General features: G+C 28.9%; 1 protein-coding gene across 4 annotated transcripts in view; it reads left to right on the plus strand.

Moving 5' to 3' along the window:
- The window catches only part of Psgef (Protostome-specific GEF), a 32496-nt gene extending 17575 nt beyond the window's left edge, over window positions 1-14921 (plus strand). Inside the window, exons 4-15 of one of the 4 annotated variants that reach the window (XM_074256161.1) lie at window positions 1037-1268; window positions 1820-1874; window positions 2533-2814; window positions 2915-3226; window positions 5480-5895; window positions 5957-6169; window positions 7462-7821; window positions 7913-8024; window positions 9652-10061; window positions 10182-10394; window positions 12540-12882; window positions 12965-13289. In XM_074256161.1, the coding sequence (XP_074112262.1) occupies window positions 1037-1268; window positions 1820-1874; window positions 2533-2814; window positions 2915-3226; window positions 5480-5895; window positions 5957-6169; window positions 7462-7821; window positions 7913-8024; window positions 9652-10061; window positions 10182-10394; window positions 12540-12882; window positions 12965-12988 (2972 nt within the window). In that variant the 3' untranslated portion in view covers window positions 12989-13289. Of the gene's footprint in view, window positions 1-1036; window positions 1269-1819; window positions 1875-2532; window positions 2815-2914; window positions 3227-5479; window positions 5896-5956; window positions 6170-7461; window positions 7822-7912; window positions 8025-9651; window positions 10062-10181; window positions 10395-12525; window positions 12883-12964 lie in introns of those variants that run through there. The other 3 variants (XM_074256160.1, XM_074256159.1, XM_074256162.1) reach the window with 3 other exon arrangements.
- Window positions 14922-16976: the final 2055 nt, after the last annotated feature.

Consider the following 16976-nt stretch of genomic DNA (forward strand, 5'->3'; position numbering starts at 1 on the left):
TAAGTCATTATCAGTATTTGTAAATTTTTTAAAGTTTTATCTTACGTCATAGCAGACTTAAACCACTAAAGGGTGAAATATCAAAGTTGACACGTTCCTGTAAAAAATTTTGGCGTACATGCGCGACCACATGCAATCTATATTTGAATGCTCTTTACTTACTCCTTTTTTCATCTCAATTTTATCTTGCTATTTCACTGAGAATATTTCGCTAGAATGATGGAGATAGAGACAAAATAGAATAACATGTGACTACGTTCCTGACTAACGTCATCGCGCAACCGCGGAAATACATTTTGCATCTCTTTCTTGGTCTCTTATCCTTTCTCATCCTCATGTCTTTAATTCTTCGTACTCTTGTAGTGAGTTCGAGGTAATATCGTGTGCTAGTAACTTACTGATCTTCCCGCCGTCCCAATTCTGGTTAGTATGTTTTAAAATTATCGAATTTTTTAATTAAAAATCATATTTTCGCGTTGATTATTTTCAAAGTTTTAAATTACTACTCAATATTGAAACAGTCAAAAAAATAGGGAATTTATTTTTGTTTTTTATTATCGTTTTGTATCGAAATAATATAGTGGCATTATTAAAATTTGACCTAAAAAGAATTTTTTTATAATTTTCTTCTTTAAAATGATTAGTTTGTAAAAAAGAGTTGAAAGGGGTTGAAAGTGTGTGAAGGGCGCGGGAAGTAGATAATGCCGCATTGGATGAGCAAGTCAAGTGAAACAGTAGTGTGACGAGTGGTACAGTCGGACAAAACATTAAATGTTTTCAGTTCGTTATATCTGTCTCAGCCTTTGTTTCTTTCACATCATTTCTTTCATTGTCTTCTATTCTTATATTCTTTATATTTTTTTAAAACACAAAATAAATTCAACTTATGACCTGCACATTATTATCTAATTTTTAAAAATTATTTTTACTTTTTAATTATTCACTTATTAAACTTTAATTCTAAATAATGAAGAATATTTTATTCTAAAATATGAATTTATTCATCAATTAATTCAATTTTTTTTTATCTAATTAGTAATACGCTGCAAGGATTTAAAACGTTCTTACGAAGGGCCGATTCACGCCTACGTAAAGGTGAGCTTAAAAAATCCAAATGGTGGAGGTGTAGTAAAAAGAACAGCCGTACACCGTGCAACACCAAATCCAGTATTCCATGAAACGTTAATTCTACCTTACCCAAATCACAACTGTACAAACAGATCTACGTCCCTAGATATTGCCGTTTGGCATCGAGATCGACGTGCAAGGTAATTATATTTTAAATTTACTAGTCACCTTATTCCAATTATTTTTAAAAAATAAATTTTTTTTATCTCATAATATAAAAGAGTATATACAAGTTATATCGTTGAATCTTTTTATAGCTCGATTGAATATAATAAGTATGTACATAATATTCCATCAATAACGGCCGTTATATTTTCTTTGATCTTCTTTTAGTATTTTTACCGTCAGTTTTTCGTCAGGATATCCTTCGAACCGTGATATATGAGTCTTGGTGAATGGGTTCCTGTAATATGAGCGAGAGGGGAATCGATTGCCTGTTGAGGCATGCGCATGCTGTTTAACCCACGTGCGAAAAAAAACCCGGTCACACTAATCTAAGAATTTCTTATCCTGATTAAATTTGTTCAATTGACAATAACTCCTTTCGTTTAATTACAATCAACCAATTGATAAAAATCAGCAAATTATATTTTATACTAAATCATTAATGGTTAATTTAAAGACTCTTATACTATGGTACGATTATTAATAATGGAACGATTATTTTAACGAAATTCTTGCATGTTTCTAGACGCAGTGAGCTCCTGGGCTGCATGACTCTACCTCTACCTTTGGCACAAGACAAGGTAAAAATTATTATTATAAAAACTTACGCTTATAACATAGTAGTATAGTCGACGTTGATGTGTTGTTATTTGAATATTATTATGAGTCAAGAGGGAAGGAAATCTTACTAGTAATATCTACTGCATAAAATACTAATTTGAATAAATATATATATATATATATATATATATATATATATATATATATATATATATATATATATATATATATGTATAAAGCTAACAGGCTTTTTATCCCTCCTATCATGCATTCCTCCTCTTTCTCAGAGGTCAGGGCTGAGTCGATTATCCAATCAACATACCACAGCAATATTTTCCGGTTACCTGCTTACACAATTGTGAGAATGTTTGTCTGAGACACAAGTCGAGTGTTACCCTCTTGATCAGATTCAATATTTCAAACAAAACACAGATATTTCTGGTGACTTAAAGTTCAGAATTAATTAAGATAACAAAAAAAAAATCAAAATGATTGTCGTTGCAATTTATTGCGTCGCATTTTTCGTAGCCGGAATATTATTAAAATGTTTTCAATTGACTGAAAAATGTTGATCCTTTTAGTTGATTAAATTATCTAAGTTACTGAGCAAGGTACTTTATTTAATATTGAGTTGGAAAATTTTTAAATTAACTTGAGTGATATTTTTTTACTTTCAAGGAAGCGACATGGCATCCTTTACAAGTCGGATCTGTTCGAAAGACAAGTACACCATACGCAAAATTGTCTCAAGATTGTACGGTGTCACCACCTTTGTCAAAAGACGGGGATCATACAGATAACAATTCCAATGCAGATGACTTTACTTATCTTAGACATTTGGAATTGGAACCGTTAGATCCGCTAACGGGGTTACCATTAAACCCTGGATTCACAGCTAGGGGTGGAAGAACTCCTTGCACAATCACTAGACGTTTAATTCGACAAAGTGGTGCTAAGCAGGTATTTTTAAAAAATATTTTATATTGCTATGTTGTAAAATATAAATAACTCATAATTCATATTGATAACGATTAATGTGTTTATTTTTGTTATTTTATAGATTCCGTGGGGTTTCTCATTGTCTTGGGGTCGTCCTCCTCGAGTAGAACGTGTGGATCCAGGAAGCCCAGCTGAAAGAGCAGGTTTAATGCCTGGTGATCACGTTGTTTTTGTGGATACGACAAACGTAGTCACGCGAGCACGAGAAGACATACTAAACTTTATTCAAGCAGCTACTAATCAACTAATTCTTGAAATTTACCGCAAGTCAGGCGCACATGTTAACACGCAACGACCTAGTCTGGTGAATGTGACGCTACAACCTGCAGTAGATCAGCCCAATGGCCAGGGAGCGATCGCCTTCACCGCTGAGGTCGGTACAGGCGTTATAGTTTAGATTTCATTAAATTAATTATTAACTTTAACTTTATAATCCTTTCATTTCCACCTGAATTTATTATTATTATTATTATTATTATTATTATTATTTTATTATTAAAATAATATTAGTATTATTTATTGTCGCGATTTTAATGCGCATAAGAAATGCTGTGTTACTTAAGTTATAAGTTGAAGCTTTTTCTTTTTGTTTATGATTAGCATTAATAAGTTTTTTTTTTACTTATTATTTATAATTAATTTTCTGACATTTCGTTTTTTTAATGCTTTTCAAGTTTTAAAAAGGTATACTACTAGAATATTATAAACGTAGAAATTAAAAACGTATTAAGTGTTCAGTGGATAATTAATGGGTCCTAAAATTATACACTGTGTTATAAATTTTGTTTTTAAGTTATTTTTATTAAGTTTTAGCTGTTTATCTTATTAACTAATAAGTTATAAAGATCGTTATTTAAAAATAATTTTACGATTGTCGACGTTTTTATTTATTTTTAAATTAAGAACGAATTAAAACAAACTATTGTATGTTTTACAGAGCTTATTAATAATAATTGTAGGAATTATTATATTTTGTTATTTTTGCGAGTTATAAATTGTTTTGTCCAAAAGAAAAAAAGGTGTTTTGTAAACACATATTTAAAACTATTATTCAACGATACTTAATATATAATTTCAATTGAAAAAATTCATAATCAAATCGCGAGAGTGAGAACATTTTGTACTTTTGTTTTTATTTATTTTTTTTTTTTAAGTTTTTTTGTTGCCAACAAGTATTTTATTTATTTTTCAAGTAAATAATTTTGTCTTATTTATCATACCTATTCCTTTTTTCAATCCCTAAACTCATCATAGTTGAAATAAACAGTAATGAAACTACTGTAAATGCATGCGTTTAAAATACATATTTTTAGGACACAACTTTTTAAGAAAAAAAATTAAAACTAAAACTGTAGTTCAGCAACAAGAGTACAGTAGAATAGTCGTCGGAAATTATTTATAGTGGAAACTTTTTCATAAAATATGTCAATAGTATCATTACGATTTTTAGAGATACTTTAATTCAATTCTAAGTAGTTGAAAACAGAAATCACTAGATATGATCATTTGACGAATGAAACAGAGAAATAAAAAAATCCATTGGATTTTAATAATTTATTAATGAAGTAAAAATTACATAAATATGAAAAATCTAATAATCTTTTTTTAAAAGTTTCCTTTATTTTAAGTCGTTTAAACATAAATAATTTATTTATTCGGTTTGGTCCCTCTTAGACAAACATCTACTGCAATTGATGATTCATTTAACGTAACAGATTTTCAATAGAGTTACATTTAATAATTCTTTAAAGCCGAATTTTCGAATTTTTCATTGGAAAATGATTTCAAAATTGTTTGTTCCAGATTTTTTAAAAGAATATGATTCAAGATTATTTTTTTAAATAATAAAAAAAAAAAATCAATTTAATTTTCATTTAATATTCAACGGAAATTGAATGCCAAAATGCTGTTAAGCAAAGTATAAAGTCTTTTATAATTAAAAATCATTCTAAAAATAACTTCTTATTAAGCTCATGATATTTATAATTTACATAATTGAATCTCGCACAAGATATTAGTATGAAGGTGGAAAGTTTTAAAGTTGCTACTTGTTCAAACCGACATAATTTAATTTATAAATTTCCGTGTAATTTTATTTAACAAAAAAATTAAAAACAAATTTTTTTTTATTGAATTTTTTTTTTGTAAAAAAAATTGATCCCGTAGACCAGCTACATATTTTAAATGTTATTAAGATAACGTTCAGAATAAAAATCTTCGAAAGAGGCTCAATCGAATCACATTATTAAAATAAAAATTATTTTCATATTTTTTGAATACTTATTAAAAAATATCTCGATAATATTGTCGTCCATACCGCAACAATCATCGTGTTTAATATTTAAACTCACATAGTTTTTTAAATGATCATATCTATATAGTATTAATAGAACTAATAAAGGAAGAAATATATTTAAAACCGCGTCTAAGATTGATTATAGCATACTATAACTACCCTTAAAAGTTATAATCTTTGAGATTAATTAACAGACAAGTATGGCATGCGCATATTTAATTAAAATTTTTAGAAATTCGATTATTTTTCTGAAAAGTGATAATTTAATATTGCATTTGTGTAGTTTAAAAAAATGATCATAAACCATCCTGAGTACGTAGAATCTCGTAGGTATTTCCACACATTTCACCTGATGCTCTACCGGAGGAGGAACTCAATGTGAGAGAAACTCGATACTGGGGAGCGTTAAAAAGCGGTATAACTCGGTTTTGCATACCATTGGCAGAACGCCGTGATATCCTTTCAGCCACTGATCATGCAATTCTATTTCAAAATCTGGATGAACTGCTGAAGTTATCAGAAGAGATAAAAGATGAGGGTAGTGATGTAGAAAGTTATTTAACTCGGATACCACGAATCACTGCAAGTTACCATAGATACTTGAGTGGTCTCCAAAGAGCTTGTTGTCTGCTTGTGGCATTAAGAAGGAATTCAGTATTTGTGAAGCTGGTATGTGAACCGGCTGTTCCGCATAAACGTCGTCCTGACATAACTGGAGTCTTATTGCTTCCATTGGAGCACTACAGGTGAGGATGACAAGCGTTGATGTCAACAAGGTGGCTCATACACTCATCTATTTATAATCAGAGAGATGACGAGACTACTCGGCCTAGCTTCACCAAGGAACTGCCAGCAAGCTAGAGATCTGGCTCAAGGTTATCGAGAAGCCACTGCTAATGCTGGAGTCATGGAACCTCCGAGGGATACTGGGAGGCCTTTGTTAAGTCTCCAAGAAGTTGAATCCCGATTGGTGTTTGCTAGATGCAGACCTTTCACCCTTGCAATGCCCGGCAGACAATGGTTTGTTTGTCTTTGTCATCCTACCATCCTTATTATTTCGTTTATTAGTATTTATTCATACCTATTTTAGCTATTAAACAGTAGAATTTATAAGCACTTTAAAATTATATAGAAAAAAAAACAATAATAGTTATAATTACCATAGAATAGAATAAAAGAGTAGTAGTAGCATCATATAGTCACAATACAAACATACATACATGAACATTAATATTAAAGTGCTGCAAAAAAATTGTTTTTTTTTCTGAATCGTTAATAAAAAAATTTTTAAATCCTTCTCAAAGAATCAGCAGGCTTAAAAAATTTTCACACGTCGCTCAAGATTTAAAAATATTTCCAAAATCGTCTTAATTTTAATCAACTATAAAATAATCTAACAATTTTTTAGTAATCAATACTATTATATAAAATTAAAGGGTGATTTTAGAAAGTTCTTGACAAAAACCTTCTATGGGATTTTGAGAAAAAAATTTTTTTTCTATCCTTTAAATGACCGCGCTTATCTTAAAATTTTTTACGTTTATAATAATAGATTTCCCAAATTTCATGTCGATCTTTTCATTTTTTAAATTTAGCCAAAATTTTTTCAATTCATAAATCAGTGTACTTTAAATATTTTTGGGTAATTTTAATCACAGTGACAAAAAAATTAACTTGATTTGAGAAAAAAAATTCTTTAACTAAGATGTTCTTGATTCAAGTAAATTTTACTTGATTTAAGGATTTTTATACTTGATTCAAAAATTTGTCTTTTAAATCAGTGCATAAATATAAAAAATTTTTAATTTTTAACTAAAAGTTGACCAATTAAATAACAGAAATAAAATATAATATACTAATAAAAAGTATAAATCTATTACTACTGCAATTTAATTGATAAATTTTTAGTCGGCATCTTTTACCAAATCGACTGCTTAATAATTTGAGCTATTTTATTCTCTTCTCTTAAAAGTATTTAAGGTACGTTATTTTAAAAGTTTAAAATTTTAAGTAATCTCTAGAAATGAAAATGTTGACTCTAAATTTTCAAACACTCATGCTATTAACGTAAAAAATTGTACAACTATGAAAAAAAAACTAATATTTTATGATTTTGATTATTTTTAAAAATCTTGAATGATTTTGAATCGAGATGATTTTTGAAAAAAGCTCTTAAAATCTACTAAACTAACTTCGGAGACTTGAGAAAGAAATTTTCGGGTTTTTTCACCACCCTATTAAATATTAATATTAGTAATGAATAAAATTAATTAATAGTAATAATAGTAATAATATTAAATATTTTTGAAAAGGTTATTCGGTGGAGCCCTGGTAAAAGTAGAAGGTCGTCGACTTCAACCATCATGGGCACTTTTGTTGAGTGATCTACTGGTGTTTGCGCGTGTCTCACGTGATCGTGTACTTTTTGTGACGGAAGAGCCACTTCGCTTATCAAGTATCGCTGAAGCTTGTTTTACCGTACGTAAACGTCCTACTGAGTTTCGTTTACAAGTATCAATTACACCTAATGGCAGTTATGAAAACGGGCATATAGATGCAATACAAAGTGGTGGATGTAGTCCCCATAGTCGTCCTCGCAGGCGCATTCTTATTTTACGTGCACCTACTCCTGAGCTCAAAGCAGTATGGCATAATCTTTTACAGCGTCAAATGTAAGTTTATAATTTATCGTTAAATGCTTACATTAATCCCTTAAATAACCCCTGTGAGTCACTATCTTCCCTTTAACTCTTCCCATTTTAGCATCTATGTGAATACAGGCTGCACGGATACACCGAGTATACACAGTCCTGAAGAAAGTCACTATACTGGAAACCATTTCACCATTGCTTGTGATCCCAGTACTAGTCCCCAGGTGATATACATGTTAATATAAATTAAATGAGTTTAGTAATTGTTTAGATATGTGGCTATACCTTTTTACAGCCGTAAAAAATCGAAAAATATTTGCAATACCGAGAAATTTTTATTTAATTTTATTTTTCTATACAGTAAAATTATCAAGCTTTTAACAAAAATCAATAAAATTTTCATTTCTTGATTTGAAAATTGAAGAAATTTATCATTGTTTTGTTTTTCTCGAAAATTGTTTAGACATTAATTTGTTGAGTATCATACTTTATTTTCATAGAGCATAAAACACTGAATAATAAATTAAAAAAAATTAGGAAAACAGTTGACCCTAATAAAGGCCATCCCTGCAACTTCCCGCTAATTCTATACTTAAGCGCTCAAAATTGCACTTATTACTTTTTTTGAGTTCTTCGAGCTCAAAAATATAATTTTTGTATCATTATATCGAGTTACTAATGCCGAAAAGGCGCATCTCAACATCTACGCCCTTTTGGCTCTGCAGAGCCAAAAGGGCGTATAAAAAAATTTTTTTTCTCCAACCAACCTAAAAATGTTTATAACATTAAGATCGATAAGAAAAGTGAATAAAAAAAATTTGTTTGTATACGCCCTTTTGGCTCTGAAAAAAAAATTTTTTAAGCCAAAAGGGCGTATCATTTTTTTTTAATCGTTATTAATTATTAGCCTTAAAAAAAAAAGTTATAACAGCGGTAAAAATAATGACTTTTCAACTCATTTTATTAAAAAAGAATTTAGATTGGAATTTGAAAAAACACCATAATAACAGTAACATTCTATTTGAAGAAAAATGTATTTGCCTCAATTCCAAAATTTTCATTTCTATTGACCCAATAATCATGTCTCCACTGATAAAGTCTAATGAATTATGTTTAATTGTACAAATTACAAAATCATATCAGATTAAAGTATTTTTTCAAAGTTTAGATTTACAAGCAATATATATTTATTATTTTTTACTTTCAGAAGCAAAAAATAATGATAATGGAGACGGCATCGAAGTACTGCCTAGCTAAATTGATATTTTAGTTTCTTTTTTAATCAAATACATATTCTCTTCAAATAAAATGAGTCGAAGAGTAATTATTTTTACTAGTGTTATAACTTTTCTTTTTATTTGTTTAAGGCTAATAATTCATTATAATTAAAAAAAAATGATGCGCCTTTTTGGCTTTAGAATTTTTTTGTCTTAGAGCCAAAAAGGCGTATATAAAAAAAATTTTGTTATTCACTTTCCTTACAGATCTAAATGTTATAAACATTTTTAGGTCAGTTGGAGTGAAAAAAATTTTTTTATACCCCCTTTTAGCATTAGTAACGCGACATATAAATATATATATATATATATATATATATATATATATATATATATATATATATATATATATATATATATATATACATCCATAAACTTTTGAACCATATACATTTTCTGAATCAGCTTGACGAGCTGAGTCGAAACAGCAAAATTTTTCAAAAGTTCCGTCATGAGGACCAATGCAATAGTTACATTTCTATGAAATATACTAAAAAAGGAAAAGATACATGTAAACAATTACTCTTTATTGTATAATATTTATTCTATTATTATTTATTATTTTATCACTTAGATAACCATTTCAAGAAACTCTCATGAGCCAGAGGAGGACAAGCTTCACGATGATCAAGACAATTTGGAGTCAATTATAAAACCAATTAATGATTCAAGTCAAAATAATATCCATTTAGCCCAATGGGTTCGTAATTCCCATCAAATACCTCCACCAGATTACGAAGTCCCACCAGAAGAATGGACAGTCGAAGAATTAGCAGCTCGAGCTCCTAAAGAATCAATAAGTAGCAATGTTAACGAACAAGGAATCGAAGAAAACGTAGCAACTAACTCAGATCAAGAACAACACAGTACTACTTCAAGTGCCAGTTTATCGACAGTTAAATCTACTATCGTCAATTCTAAAAAAAATGGCAGTTTTAAAGATGCACCTTCAGGATCGATCAACATCTGCCGAAGGTGCCACAGGTGGAGTTTTCCGTATCAAGGATAGACTCTTAGAATTTTTTATATTATATTTATTACAATTAATATAATATATTTTTATTTTATTTCAGTTATAATAGTGATATTTTAAATAATCAACAGGTCTGGATGTCCGACACCGCCACCTCTAAGGGATCCTTTTTCACCTCTTCCACCAAAGATATCTATTCTTCCACCAACGCCTGATCTATGTCCAATGTACAAATTAAAAAATGGATCCCAAGATAGTCCGAGTAAAAACTGCACTACTGCTGATGAAAACATCGAAGATGGCAGTGAAGATGATTTGGATTGTGATGAAGAACCGCCTTACAGGTTGCTTATTTTTTTATATCATCATCATTTATCATTTTTATCATCCAGTTATGTATCCAGAGGATATACACCTGTTAATAATCAACCAAATTGAAAAAAAATTTTTTTTTGGTTCAAAAAACTTATTTTGAAAAATTAGAACATAAATAGAAAATAAAAAAATTTTTCTATTTAATTTAAGACAATTAAAATTCTTAAAATTCTTAATTCTTAAAATCATGCTATTTAATTCAAGAGATATCTTTTTCCTGAATCAAGTTTATTTTTTCATCAGTGTAGTTTAAATTATAATTAATACCTCTCAAACATCCTACAAATAGAATGTATAATTAGAACACAATATATGCAATGAGTACATTTACAGCCAACTATACAAACCGTAACTATTTCTCTGAACATTGCCATATTATATTTCTTCTCTTAGCCAAACCTCATTCATGAGGTAACAAAAATTTAAAATAACTTAGATAATATTAGAAAAGTATTTAGTAACAAGCTACTCCGATATCCCGGCGATATTTTTAACAAACTTAATTAATACTAATATTGTAAATAATACAATCATAAAAAATATCACGTTAATAATATTGGCTGCACAACAATTGATCCAACAACAAAATATCCATACATGAATATTTCAACAATAAAAAATCGCACAAAAAATTAAAAGATGATTTCAGAAACGGCAACAAAAATTCTGTACACAAATTGACCATGATTTTTTGAGAAAAAAATTTTTTCTATCTTCTGCATGAACGCGGATATTGTATTTGGGTCAAATGTTGTACTACACGGCGAAAAAAACAGAGGCATTTTTCCTATTTTTCCAATGGTAACATGGGAATTTTTTTTTTATTAACATGATTGAAATATCCATGTGACATTGGAAAAATTCATTTATCACTAAAATTTATGTAACTTAATTTAATAATTAAAAATTTACATAACAATTTTCTCATTCGAGCAATTGTAGATAATTTAAAAGTAAAATAATGATATACAGTCGATGATAACCATTTTTAATTTCTTTTTTCTTTCTTTCATATGAAACTTTGACATTTTCTACAATTATCCTGAAAATTTCAGAATGGTGTTTTTTCTATTTCTATTTTTTTTTTAGTCTTATTTTTCATAACACCAGTCCAAAAATTTCCGGGAATCCTCAAAAAACAAGAAAAAAGTATAGAACCAAAATATTGAACATATTAATCATCGAGAAAATTAATTTTTTTAAAAACAAAGAAAATTGAAAAACAGGTGTTTTTTTTATTTATTGCTTAATAAATGGTGAGCATTGGAATAAATAATTCTCCGATACTCTAAGTTTTATGGTTGAAACGGTTTCATCAAATGGTTAAATATATGATTATAATGTTTCAAATGCAATAATTCTTAAACTAATAAAGACATATAGCTTAGCTAAGCAAGAAAATGTTCTTCAATTTAATATTATTTCTGAAGATGGCACTTAATCAGATAATAACGATGAAGATAGGTTTGAATAATTTTTTCTATTTTTTTCCAAAAAGAACATTTAATAAAAAAAATACGTTTCGATAAGTCAATTTTTGAAAAAGTTATGGCAATTTAAAAATAAAAAAGCGGTTTTGTTGAAAAATTCATAACTATTTTTTGGTTGGATAAAAAAATTTGAAAAAATTATGAAAGACTTTTTTGATATGTTAGAAAAGGAGGAAAGACTTTTAGCCAAATCAAAAGGGATCAGGGTCAAAAGTGGTCGATTTGGCGTGGAATGTCCCATATACATTAAGCCACACGTCCATAATCTGCTGGATTTTTAATTTTTTTGAAATGTAAAGCAAAATTTGAAAAAAATTTCCTCGAATTTTTTTTATCACAAACCAACTGTATATCACTGTTTTAATTTGAAATTATCTGAAATTGCTCGAATGAAAAAATTGTTATGTAAATTTTTAATTATTAAATTTTAGTGATAAATGAATTTTTTATATGTCACATGGATATTTTTATCATCTTAATAAAGCAAAAACTCCCATATTACCATTGGAAAAATTCCTATGTTAACATTGGAAAAATAGGAAAAATCCCTTTGTTTTTTTCGCCGTGTACCAATGATATTAAAGTAAATGAAATGTAACATTAAATGAAGGTTATTATCTTCAGAGCACTTCGAAGATTTGGAACGATGAGTAGCTTAGATCAAGAAGATGAGTTAGATGATCAAGGAGATGATGATAACCGTGATTTAGAGTCTCCACCAACAGGTTTAAGGTCCTGGACAGCACGAGCTAGCGATTTCGTCGTTAGTAAAATGGTTTTTTTTGAACAATTAAGTGAAGGAGTTGGTAGTTACTTACTTCAGCCTCCCGTGCCACCTGAAAGGACTGAATTTTCACTAGATCCCAATGACGATGAAGGAACGACTTCCGGTGGAACATCTGGCGATGACATATGGGGTACACCAACTTCGGGTGGACCAGATGATGACAGTTTTACCGCCAGCCCCGTAAGTTTAATACAAAGTATTTAATGCTATGTTTTTAAGTAAAAACTCTTTGAGTTGAGTTTTTTTTTATCATCGCCGCCAGATTTTTTCAAGCACCATAGATTAGTCATACCTTCCAACACCAAAAAGTAAGAGAGTAAGAGAGTAAATGATCGACTAAAAAATTAATAAGCTTCGCACGGCTCTGCATGACGCAAATGCTTGTACTATTTACAAAAAACAAAAACAAAAAAAAACAATTAGTACCAGCTGAACCTGTCACTTTCATAGCCGTCTATCAATGGCAACGTTCTCGGCGAGGACAATTATGGGCTCACATTGAATACTGATGATGATGCTGACGAAAGTGGAGACTCCGAAGACTGCAACGTGCCTGAAATCAGTATGGATCAACTGCTAGGTGGCAGTAACTTTTCATCTCTTCGATGTATTCTTAATCGTAAACGACTGGAGCCACTTCCCGAAGAAGACGATTCATCTGGTAACGAAAAAAATCAAGTTGGATGGTGGTGACAGAGGTTGCAGTCCGCGAGTTTGGCCAGCGGCGGCGAAGATCAAATTCAAAACAGAGATCAAATATTCGCTAAATTGACTCAAGAAGATGAAGAATTTCGTAAAAAAATTTTGGATCTGCATAAAAAACTTTTGGATGTTGACTCTGGTAAAGAATTCAGTCAAATTGATAATCCGCCAATGAAAAAGGCCGAAAAACGAGTAACACTTGTGGAAACAGCTACAATTCCAAAGCCACTGGACGTAGGAAGAATTCTAAAACCGGCTTTAAAGAATTCAATAGCAAATTCTAGTAATGAAGCTGAAAGTATTTCTAGAATGCTTGATAGAAGACGATTGAAAAGGATGGATCTTGAACACGAAAGAAGAAAACATTTAGAAGAACTGAAAAGACGATCGGAAAGAATCGATGAAGTCTCTGAAGATGATCAAGACGAACAAATACCAGTGAGACCTCGAGAAACTACTTTTCTCAACCGTCTGAGAATTCGCAGACGTAGTATAAAGTTGTTAAGTTTTTTAAGTGGTAAGTCATCGGATAAATCTCATGAGGAACGAGCATCCAGATTGTTAAAGATATATATACCTGAAAAAAGTACTAAGGGACAAAATACTATATCTATTCATCACCATACACCCAGAAGTAGAAGATTTTGGAAACTCCGTAATCGGAGAAAGAATGTTTAAGAAAATATTACTTCAACATCATAAAACTGAAAATTAAATTTTTAAAAAGTGGCAAATTCAAAATTATACTTCTTGATCTGATAAATTGCGTCCAATAAACGAAGAATAACGTTTGGATAATGTTCATCGATTTTACGTCCAATCATGAAAATTAATACAATACGTCTTTCAATTATCTATCGAGGACTTCCAATCTGTTTATTTATCAAATGTATTGTCGAAAGTAAGCTCGAGGATTTATGTTATATTTAATATTTTAATTTTTTAAATAACTTAGTGCTTTAGGTGCAATTGTAATGTAGGATTTACCAAAAATGAAGAAAACAAAATTTTTAAAATAAATAAATAAATCAATTATTAAAAATGTTTTCTTCAAGTTATTAACAATCGCCTTGGTATTTATTATTAAATTTATAACTTATGCAAACTGTAAAAAATAAATAAAATTATCGCAGAAACGGCCTATGCAATATTTACAATTAAATATAAGACATCCTCGAGTTATAAATACGGTCTAGGTATAACGGTATACCTAATAAATATAATTATCAAAATTTATACTTAATTTATGGTAAAACAATAAGATTTCCTCCGTGAACTCGCTGTATCGTTTGGAATCAATTGAAGAGTTTCTATCAAAACTAGTAATTCTTCTTAAATTATAAAAAAAAAAAAAAAAAAAGTAGGTCCGCACTGACTGACACAACGCGGCACTCATTATCTTTAACTTAAATAATAGATTTAAATAATTATAAATAAAAAGAAAAGTTACTGTTGGTAGATTGTAAAATTTAGTCTTTAAAGGCTAAAATGCAAATAAATTATACTATTTGTTGAAATTTCAGACTTTTTTTTATCCTTTGTCATTTTTTTAGAAATTTAATACCTTGTTTTATTGCACTTTTACACAGTAAAAACTTTTGCGTCATTGCGTCAAAAAACTTAGTGTCAAATATTTAACACTTTTGTGTAAATTTACATTCATTCTGTTAAATCAACACAAAAAAATGTTAAATATTTAACACAAAATTTTTTGACACAATGACGCAAAATTTTTTACTGTGTAGATAAATTAATAAATCATACAATACGTACACAGTCAAAATCGATTATAATGATATTGATGAGATCGTTAAAATACGCTTGATAACGCCGATAGTCGTTATAATCAATAATAAATATTCACTAAGCGATTTTCTAATGAATTCATCAAAATTTGAGGATTCTGTAAAAATAATTAAAACTTAGAAATCTTTAATTAAGTCCTGTTTCGAAGCAAACTTCACATAAATTTAAAGGGATCCGAGTTAAATCATTATATGTATTTCAGTATTCGCTGCTTTAAAATTTACTTGAATGGTTATCGGTTTTTATTTTATTCAAACTATTGTATTTTATAAACTGTAAATATATAAGAATTTAATATTTTATCGGATTCTGCAAATTAGAAAAGCTGCCGGTCTGATCAACTAGTCAATTGACCACAACTACTGAAAATCTATCATTTTAGATTGATTTTGCACTGAATCTGTCCGTATAAATTTTGAATTCGTCAAATTCTTTTTCTTTTCGACATAATCAAAGGAATTTCAAATATTAGTTATTAATGCTTTGTGTAACTTGTCAAACGATAAACTGATTTAAAATTTTGATTAAAACTATGATAAATCTGTGATTGAATTTAATGAGGTCATGAGTGTAATTGTGGAAAAATAAATAAAAGTATTTCTCGTACATATAGCCGATAAATTTGAAAGTATATTTTTAACATGGCTATTATGAGCAATTTGTCATTATAAACGGTATTCTTCTTGAAAATTTTGTATAAAATCGGACCGAACGTCAAAATTTCATCGTTATACTCGGTTCATCATTTTAAGCGATAATGTTATAAACGGTTTTGACTGTAACCATAAAGTGTAATCGAAGTTGTCAGTTATTTTAACTATGTGCTAAATAAACTTTTTTTAATAAATCAAATTTATTAAATTTAAATGAAAATTTAAAAAAATGATAAAAGTAACGCTTCAACTTCGGTAATGATTTATATTATTTATGTATTTTTTTATGTATATATTTCTCAAAATAAGTGTTTCAATAATTTAAATAAAAAAAGTTGATTTAAAGTGTTAAATGACAAAATGGCATACTTTAGTAAAAACATAAAAATCAATAGTAGGTAATAAAAAGTAATTAGAATTTCTTGATAAATTAATAAGAGAAAATACCTTAATCTTGTTATATGGGTGATTCTTTGTAAAGATGTTTTTTGCTGTCCCAGGCATGTTTTTATTCGAAAAATTGTTATTTTTTGTTTGGAGCATTGAAAACTAAAATGAAATAAATTTTGGTTTTTTTGCCATAAATTCGTAAACAGTCCCCTGGGCTGTCCCATTCCCAAAATTGAAACTTTAAAATTAAATTTTCAATTATTCATCTAAAATATATAATTTGGTCCATAATGTTTATAAACTTAATTAGTTAACTAACAATCTTCTTCAATAAGAAGTACCGAAAATTAATTTGTTTCATTAAATTAATTAAACCAAAGTTTGTCCTAGGCGTTTCAAGAATAGTCCCCTGCCAGAAGTACAAAGCCAAAAAAAAAAAATTCAGCGTGTTATTTTACCTTTTGTAAAGTTTATAAGGATCTAACTAGCCTTAAGTTAATAACCATAGGACTGTTAGCGGTTTATTGCCATTTTATTTAGTGTCAAAAACGCCGTTTGTGCTGGAAACATGTGTCTGGGCCACAAGAAACTCATTCCCCTGGCAACTATTTTTATTTATAATTTATTTATAAAATTGGATCCATAAGTCTTAATATTATTCTAATTAATGTAAATATTCATTGAAAACTTGAAAAGTTGAGTGCATTGAAATAGTTGGCTTGA

This window comes from Cotesia typhae, unplaced genomic scaffold (assembly GCF_013202065.1).
Source record: "Cotesia typhae breed Kobodo isofemale line unplaced genomic scaffold, CoteBio_Ctyphae scaffold_152, whole genome shotgun sequence".
In the NCBI taxonomy this organism is placed as follows: Eukaryota; Metazoa; Arthropoda; class Insecta; order Hymenoptera; family Braconidae; genus Cotesia; species Cotesia typhae.